General features: G+C 38.6%; 1 protein-coding gene across 3 annotated transcripts in view; it reads left to right on the plus strand.

Moving 5' to 3' along the window:
* The window catches only part of LOC121635201 (rho GTPase-activating protein 6-like), a 98,435-nt gene extending 94,641 nt beyond the window's left edge, over positions 1-3,794 (plus strand). For all 3 annotated transcript variants that reach the window (XM_041978287.1, XM_041978288.1, XM_041978289.1), the window contains one exon: positions 294-3,794. In XM_041978287.1, the coding sequence (XP_041834221.1) occupies positions 294-847 (554 nt within the window). In that variant the 3' untranslated portion in view covers positions 848-3,794. The remainder of the gene's footprint in view (positions 1-293) is intronic.
* Positions 3,795-9,756: the final 5,962 nt, after the last annotated feature.

Below are 9,756 nucleotides of genomic sequence, written 5' to 3' on the forward strand. Positions count from 1 at the left end.
CAAGACGTTAATGAGCCTGAGCTGGATTTACATTTTTCCATCTGTTAAACATGGTGGAAGGAGTATCATGGTTTAGGCTAGTTCTGTGTCATCTGAACAGGTAGTCCTCATTAATGGAATTCTAAGACATACCAGTAGATACTTAGATACTAAGATGTCCAGAGATCTGTGTGTAAATTGAGTCTTAAGAAGAATTAGGCATGCAGCAATGATACGAAAAGGGTGAATGTTTGGGAACAGTCCACAATTGAACAATACCCAATTTCTCTAAAGTGGTGATAATGTGTTTCTAGGTTCCCATGGCAACATGTCAGAGGGAAGCTCCCGCAGCTCACAGGAAGGTCTTGATGGACCCCATGGTGATATCAAGCAGCAGACAATAGTTCAACGGACTCAGACAGCGCCTGGCATTGCTGAGTACAGACCCCACCCACCGGTCACCCGGGTGTGCACTAGTCCTAACGTGAAGACGAGGCTACCTCGGCTGCAGCTGAACATCAACCCCTCCGTGTCTTCACACCTCAACAGCACACAGGGGCTCCAGCGACCAAGCGGACAAGAAGTTAACTCGACCTCCAGACTTCAAGGTGGGGCAAAAAATGCCAGTGAAAGTCCCCGCTCTCCTCCCCCATACAACGCCCAGCACCGATTGGCTAGCTCACAAAGTTCTCCTCAGCTTGTGACATCTCAGAAGCCGAGCGCGGTGCAGAGTAACTCAGGCTCAGCCAGGGAGCCTCAAATGGTGCCACAGGGTCCAGAGTGGCAGGACTGGCAGAGGGAACGGTGGCAGATCTGGCAACTGCTATCATCAGACAATGCTGACACACTGCCTGAAACACTGGTGTGATCTCAGACTACAAACTCTCTCTGAGTTCCTCTGGAGCCTCTACCCCAGAAGCCAACCATTGGCATGATCAAACCCCTCTAATGACAATCACTTGTTCTTATCATTTTGTTTCCTTTGACTTGCCTTTCCTGACATCTCCTTTTCTAAAACCCTCTGTCCTGTCCTGCATCTTAACACCATGGCATTGTTGTTTACGTGTGCAGCTGCTGCCTCAAACAGACTTTCACATTCAAGAGCCACTAGCATTTCTCTTGTATAGATGCTAAGAAGTAGCTTCTGGCCCATATGTTTTGTCCATCATGTCTTTGTAACTTAGGAGCATTAAAGAAATGCTCACCAGAAATACCTCAAAAAAAATCCTTTCAGAGCATCACCACATTTTTTTTGTTCCGAATGAGTTCAGCATTCTCAGTGTAGAAGAAAATAATTGATTCTTTTTATAATATTTGCATTATTCCCCTTACAGACACTAAGATGTACACATTAGTATTTGCTGCTAAATGTAGACTTTTTATGTGCATACTATTAATGTAAATTTGCCACGTCTTTCTAAAAAGATCAAATGCTGAATGACCTTTCAGTGTCAGATTATGTTGGACTGTAAATATATGTGCATACACTAACTGTTGACAAACACGCATGAAAATTACATGTAAATTGATATGTAAAATCAATAATTCGCCTCTAAGTATCTACCTAAAAACAAGTCAGACACGTAACCGCCAGTTTTTGTCTTTAACAATAAATGTAAAACCATTCATTTGTAGCTTAAACATAATTATAAAGCACTCAGCTGTGATGTTGGTCATGTGTGCTCCTGCCACCTGCTGCATAGCAAGAACAATGTGCCAAAGCCTGTTTTCTCCTCACACCAGGATGTTTGTCATGCATTTTTTATGTTTGTTTCAGGCTTGATAAAAGTGCAGCATTTCGTCAAGAATCTGAAAAAAGGAAGATTTCTTCATTATTTCAAATGATTACAATACAGCAATTTTTAAACGTAAAAGTTTAGATGTACATCAATTGGTCGCCTGAATGCCTTTGTAATAATTATTCATGTCTGAGCATATTTAAATATACCAGGACAGTAAGAAAGTATCTAACAGTTCTTAAAATGAAGTGAAGACAACCTCATCAGATGTATTTTGCTGTCTCATTATTTATTTAGCAAAAACTAAGCCAACATGCAGGAGCAGTGTGTGGTAAACTAAGTATTCGCCATGATTCAGTAACATGTAGAACCACTAGCTGCAGTAATGGAATAATAGATTTGTGTAGGATGTTTTTAGTATCCTAAATCATTGTGGAGGAATTTTGGAGTCATTTTGGCTAGTTTGAGCCAAGATTTAGCTATCAGATAGCCTCATGTTTGAATCAAGTATACTTTGGTATACAGAAAAGTTCATGGTCAACTCAGTGACTGCAAGTTATCCAGATCCTGTGGCTGTAAAACAAGCCCAAATCCTCATTCATCCACCTGCCCAGTTTTTTGCAGTTTCGCTGAGCATTGACAGGTCTGACCTTGTGGTGAGCTTACCGGGATGTTGATCCTGACAGCTGTCTGAAGTGTTTTCTACTTCTGAATAATCATTTTCACACTAGAATAATGAACTCCAAATTGTTTTACAATGAGAACCCTGAGAACCCTTCCCATAATGGGCACAGACAACTGCTTCTCTAAGACACCTGAATGCTCCAGACCAAGCTACAACGTACCCTTTTATTCTTATGGATTCAGTGTGGACATTTTTAGTTTTCTTAGGTTTTGTTAAAAAAACAAAAACAGACTACCAATGTGTTTTTGAGGTTGCATTTATCTAATTTTAAGACTTATTATGACCTGATTTTTTATTATTATATCCTCACGTAAAACATGAACGTCCCCCTTTTCAGTTGACAGCATGACAAATTCTATTTTTATACTTAGCTGTTTAAAAAGATGTAAACAATAGATTTCACTACAGAAAGTGTTTGCTAACATTGAGGAGCAAATTATTTTCTTACCAAAAAAGGAGACTTATTCTCTCATGGCCACATTTGTTTAAATAACACATAGATACAGCATCCTGTTGCTGCTTAGCTGATATTAAATTGATTATCCAAAGTAGGATTCATTTCCTAAGAGGCTTGTTTAATTGTATTTTTATAGGGCTTTTTATGGAATATTTTAAGTAATTTTGTATTACTAAAATTAGGTGAAATCTCACTTTCTCACTCCAGCTCCTCTAAAATGTCAGATCAAAGTGGGTATTTGCTGGCAAATATGTCACATTTTCTCTAGTTTAGGTGTAATATTTGCTCATTTGCAGCATCAAATGTGTTAACGCATGATTTGACATTTTAGGGAGTCAAGAGCCTCATGTGTGCAAGGATTGGGACGGTGATGGCAATGCTTATGGCGCCATCTATCGCCAGACTGTGCGCACCAGCACATTGCTGCTTACGGTTGTCATCTGTTTCCATGGTAATCCACCCAACAATCTGCACCCAGCTTAGAGTCAAGGCATGTGATTACAAGCACCTTTTTGTGAAAATGTGCAAATCTGTGTGAAAAATAAAAGTGCCGTAACTCCTGTCCATTAATGTTGCATCTCCTTGCAATGCTTAAGTTTCATGTTTGATGTTTTTTGTATTGCTTGTTGTGTCTGGAGTGTTGTAATGTATAAATAAAATAAAACATCCATTTTTATTCAAGAAGAAGAAGAAGAAAAAATTAATCCTCATGGTCCTAGTTTTCCTCAAATCATGTTGATGTTTGTCTTGTTGACTTCACCCTGGAACTACCAGTATTATTGTTTGTTTTGGTTTTTTGTAATTTTTTTCTTAATTTTTTTTAATATTTTGGTGGGTTTAACTGGGTCCAAATTGTACTTAAATGTTCGTTAACTGCTTTTGTACTGCGTGTCATCATCAACTTATGCTACAGTGGAATTAAATATAAAGTTTACACCTGGGTTTGCCTGAATACTTTCTGCATACCAAAACATTACATGATGATAAATCAGTAGCATTGCTAAATGCAACACATCTTTACACCTGTGTATTTTATTAATTGCATGCTATTATACCATATTGCTTTAAGAAATGCACCCTCAGGCTACTCTTTTAGGTCTACCTGTTCAATTTCTTGTTGAAACAAATAGCTAACCCACCATTCACATGCCCACAACTGCTTGAGTTCAAACTGAGTGAGAAAGGGAAATAATTGACTTTAAACATGTCATGGTTGTTTGTGCTGGATGGGCCAGTTTGAGTATTTCAGAAACTGCTGATCTACTGGGATCTTCACACACAACCTCTAGGGTTTACATAAAATGGTCTGAAGAAGAGAAAATATCCAGAGAGCAGCTGTTGTCTGGATGAAAACACCTTGTTGATGTCAGAGGTTAGAGGAGAATGGGCAGGCTGGTTACAGATAATACCATGTAGGGGACATTTTCTTAACATTTTGGACCCATTGATACCAACTTAGCATGGTTTAACTCCACAATCTACCTATTGTTGCTGACCATGTCAACTGCAACATCTTCTTGAGCATCGCAATGAGTTCACTGGACTGCAACGGCCTCCACAGTCACCAGATCTCAGTCCAGTAGAGCAGCTTTGGGATGTGGTGGAGCGGGAGATTCTCGTCATGGATGTGCAGCAACTGTGTGACGCTATCATGTCAATATGGAACAAAATATCCTCAGAGAAATGTTTCCTTATTCAATTTATGCCACACAGAATTAAAAAAAAGCTCTGAAGGCAAAGGGGAGTTGAACTCAGTACTAGAAGGGTGAACTTACTATAATGGCTAGTGAGTGTACATGCAATTACTTTGCCAAATCAAAAGCAAGTTTGGACTTTACTAAGAATGATTCTTAATTCCTTTGGCTTGGGCTGAAATTTCTGTATGCCACCATTATTTAATTTCAACCCTGAAACGATGCATTTAAGACAGCAAGACAGGGAGGAATTTCTGAGACTTTTGGTGGGGTTTAAGTGTTTGGTTGGTCAACCTCTGTTCCTCAGAGCTACACTTCAGCCAGTAGATTCCAGCAGCTACAACAACAGCTGCAATTGTGTTCATTGGTTGATCAGCACAATGTTGTTCAATGGTTGATCGTTGGTCTTTTAAAAGCCTTTCAATCTTCTGTTAATGACTTTTTGTAATGCCACTTTTTAAAGTTCATATTTCGTATGAATATTCTTTGAAATCTGTAAAGATTTTTGACATTGGAAAGGGTTTCCAGGCTCCCAAGAATTGCTTCCATGTATTTCCTTCCTGATTTTAACCAAAGTTAACAGTGATCCTGCTGGTAGTTGTAGTTTGTGATATCTATTAAATGGACACCCCAATAAAAATGTGCTGGATACGCCCCTGCTAAAAACTGTCCTATTTATATATATATATATATATATATATATATATGTGTGTGTGTGTGTGTGTGTGTGTGTGCGTGTGTGTGTGTGTGTGTGTGCCAATGATTTTCAGTCATAGTTTATTTTCATTTGGGAAACGGGAATGATTTTCTGCTGGAGTCCAAATTTTTGTTTTCTTTTCAATATTTATACAGTACGTACCATATGAAGTCCTTTGTTTATATTCTCTGGAAAGTTACCATCAAAATTAGGTACCACCACTTCTGGGTGTGTGTGGTTGAGGGGAAAGTACAAAAAAGCAAACATGGTTTAAGCAAAGCTGGAAATTTTCTGTGAGTGGTCGGCTCACCAGCATTGTGTGTGCGTGGCTGCTGCAGTGTAATTTTTCTTTTAGTGGACCTCTCAAAGATGCACAGAACTCCCTCTCTCTGCACAAAGTGCACTTCCTAATCAGGTTTTGCTTTCATGAAAGATTAATAGAACTTATCTTCTTGAAATGGTTTTCATCATGCATTGTTTCAATCTTGAAAAATGTAAAACTTTCTTAGGGTAGGTCTGGCTTTTAATTTAAAACTCAGAAGAAAACACTGCTCCTGGTTGCAAGTCTGAGTTGTGCTCTGAAAGGAAAAAGGAAAAAACTCAGGATATAAAGTATAGCGCCTCAGTGCATCAGCCTTATCTGCATTATTGTGGCAGCTTTTAGCTCCAACAGATCAAAGCGACCTGGAGGATCCAGATTTCAAGGCGCAATGAGATTGAAAGGCCATGAAAGCTCTTCAAGCAGCTGGCAGAGCAGCGACAAAAGCATTGTGAAGCCAGAAGGTCTTAGAAAGATGTCATCCTCATCCAGTTTATCTTTGACAACTATGCCTCTCATTTAAAAGGACAAACAGGAGAGAAGGGAAAAAAAGAGAGGGGGCAACTAAACTAAAAATGTCAGACTGAGGCGTCATTTTAAAACACTTGCGAGCATCAATCCTACATGACACTTCAGAAAAGGTGTCTGAGGTGTGAATAATGAAGGGAAGCAGTTGGATGAGTTCTCTCCAAAGCTTTGCTACAAAGGTGTTCATAAATCAGCAGATTTCTGCATTTCTTTTTGTGCTGAGTTGGCATTTTCCATGACCATCATAAGTTCAACAGTAAGTTTGGTTGAAAAATGGTGTCATAATCCTGAGGAGCAACTCTAGATATTCCAAACCATGGCCTAATGTGTGCACTTGAATCCCCATGACTGCAGAACGTTATTTTAATCCAGGTAATATTCATGTTTTCTTCTGAGTGCAGCCAGTGAGTTTGATGTCGTTCTTCTCCTTGCCACTAGAGGTCAGCCAAGAACCTTCACTAAAGCAGCTGCCCAACATCTCTCATAGCCATGCTATCAATATTCTCCTTCGTGATTCATCACAAAATTACAGATGATATCTAATAAAATTATACAAGCTGGTTTTACAATATGACAAATGGCAGAAGGTCTGAGCTGAAAGAAGCTAAGAACAGGAATAAATGTAGCAACAGGAAAGAAACGGAGAAAAATTGGAAAGAAAACGAGGAGATTAAAAAGATTTCAAGGCCAATTTTCTTCACCCTGGCCTCACAGTATATTGGATCACCTTATAGACCTCCAAAAAGAAGTGAAATTAACTACTTGAAGACCATTAGACATATTGGAAAACGTTAATGGAAGAAGATTTGGGTGTTTAAATGGTGTGTGTGACTGATAGATGGGTAAGCTAATAACTGCAATAGAGACCATGTTCAGTATGAAGACTGAGTTTCTCTCACTCCTCTTAATTGGCTCAGGAATAATGAGAATAAAGTCTGTTTCTCTGGGGAGGACTTTCTAGCGAAATAAAGCTTTGAGGTGCAAACTTTTAATTTATCTTTAATTTTGTGTTGTGTCTTTCTTATCTGAAGTTTTGAGTTGAAAAAAAAAACTCTGGAAACTTTGCAGCTCGCCATCAGATTACTCTTCCTGACCATTCCTGGGATATCTCCACACTGTCAGCAACATCTTTCTACTTGCTCCCCTATTCATCAGAGGAAATGCAGCCTCATTACGGCACAAATAAAAGCCAACGTTGTGGACTGTGTGAAATTGATGTTTGAAACGAGCATGTCAAGTTCTGCTCAAGGAGGTTCTGATTAATTGAGATCAGTGTAGGCACAGAAGCAGTTTGTTTCAGATACTGCGCTTTGAGTGCGCTTCTTCTGTTTTCTTTTGTCCTCTTTTCTGTTAGTTTCTGGAAGGGAGCCGGATTTTAAATAGAATTTTGTGGACCATGACAACAAAACAAAGCTGCTTTATTTTAGCGGCTAATGACTTGGCCCATAGTAACGTTATCCAGTTGGCCGAGCTGAAAAACAATTTGCAGGAAAAATACACACTCACAAATAGGTATGCATGAACTCATCCTCATGGAGACACTTGTAATTGCAAGTGCAAGGGCTCAGCCCTGAAGGGAGTTAAGAATTCACATTTCTTGCTAAGACAAATGTGGTTTTTTTGCTTTGTTTAATCATGTTTTTAAAAGGGCATGTGAGGTAATCCATATTTGTGAGTACAGCAGTTTGGGCAAAGCTCTTTTCCTTTGCTTACATGTGCAGAAACACATGGTCACACACACACATCCTGAAAGGAATGTGTACCCACAAGGTCCTCATTAGCAGGCACAGTCAGTTTATTCGCATCATGTGTTGCTTTGTATGGTCCTAAAACTGGCCTGAAGATAAAAAATGTTCCTGACCTGATTAAACCCATCTGCAAATCCCCACTGAATAAAAATCTCATTGAAATACTAAACATCAAGAATCATTGTTTACAATCTCATGAAGACCAATAAAAAAAGGCTGAATAGCAAAATCAGTCTTAACTGGAGATGCAGTGAAAGGTACAATGTAAAAATCTGTTAAATGTGCTAGTTTTCTTTACTTTGGGTGCTGTGGTTCATGAGAAGGTTATAGTGATGTCTATTAAAAGCAGACTCCTACTTCCACTGCATTCCTCAGGCTCACTGATGTTGCATATTGGGCTGACATTCCCATCTCTTGACATCTGGTTGAAACTCTGGACTTTAATCTATCTCATGGCTTTGCCTGAAATGCTTTTGCAGATGACTTGTGACCATCTGCACAACTGGTGCATGGTCACCAGTAGGTCAGTCCATGCCTCCTGGTTGTTAATAGATGGACTATGCCATAACAGGAACTGCACATATTTCTAAATGACTATATTCAGCTCAGCATGCCTGCAGTTGTTCTGAATGTCTTAGCAAAGTATTGTCAGCTTTTTATTTTTTTACATTTAAAACATACTGTAAATAGTAACATATGAAAAAGGAAGCAGACATATAACTTCATTACTCAACATCAGAGGTGACTATAGCTGAAGTACAAGTAGCAGACTACTAACCGAGGGCTGGGTACATCAGTTCCCAGCTTCCCCTGACTATGTTGACACACACTGAATCCTACATTCAGTGTTTTACACCTCAGGGTACAAATACTGTGTGATAGTTAAAGCATTTAGTATAAAACCATAGAAGGGCTGTATGAATGTGTAAGTGGGTGAAAACATTCAATACATTTTATTTATCATTTGATATGTTGGGGTGTAAATCACAACACAATGTATTATCACTTTAGTGGATAAAGATTCAACATTTGCTGATGGTACAAATTCTGCCACAAAATGATTGTGATCCACTTTAGAAGCCAGTGATTGATATCATGCTTTATCAACAAATCAATATAATCACATTGATTTAACACAACAATCTTATCACATTACAAAAAGCAACATCTAAGTATAATTTCATTCTTGAGCTCAGTCAAATAAAAAAAATCTGTTATTTTAACACAATCAGACTGTATCATATTCTGTATACTGAGGTTTAAATATTTGCACAATGCCGAGAAAAAAAAAAACTGAAACAAAAAGATGCCTAAATATACATGCAGACTGAGCCTTCTATTTGTTTTCTGCCTCCTTTAAGTGTGTATTTTGGTCTGTTTTTAGAGAGCCTGTAGTGCCACACTGGCCACCTCTTGAATCTGTTTGGACACTCCAGGTGCTCCCTCAATGTGACTGACAGGTAACTGGAGGGGGAAGGCAAAAACATCTTTTCAGCATGCATGTCTCACCAGTGTCACTACCAGTTTGAAGTCCGTATTTTCCTCATTACTCATAATTTGAAAATATTGACATGTGTCTGCACATTTCTAGAAGATATTTTGTCCCTGTATCAGTACAACTACTGGTATGTAAGGCTATTAACCTGATGTTAGCATGAGGCTACATAGTGCTAATCTAGTTATATGGTAACAGCACATAGTTTCAAGAAACCATGTTATATCTAGTTTCAATAAGGTATTAGAAAGATTTTTACATTAGGGCCGAAATGAAGTACAGTATAAATAATGCTTAGGAAGTACCTCTATAAGTTACTAAGTGCTGACTAAGCTAAAGCTACATGACCCAAGAGGAGGCTAGCAAGGCTGCTAGATGATTTTAAAGAAGCTATAGCATAAAAATGTGGAGAAAT

This window comes from Melanotaenia boesemani, chromosome 24 (assembly GCF_017639745.1).
Source record: "Melanotaenia boesemani isolate fMelBoe1 chromosome 24, fMelBoe1.pri, whole genome shotgun sequence".
NCBI lineage: Eukaryota > Metazoa > Chordata > Actinopteri > Atheriniformes > Melanotaeniidae > Melanotaenia > Melanotaenia boesemani.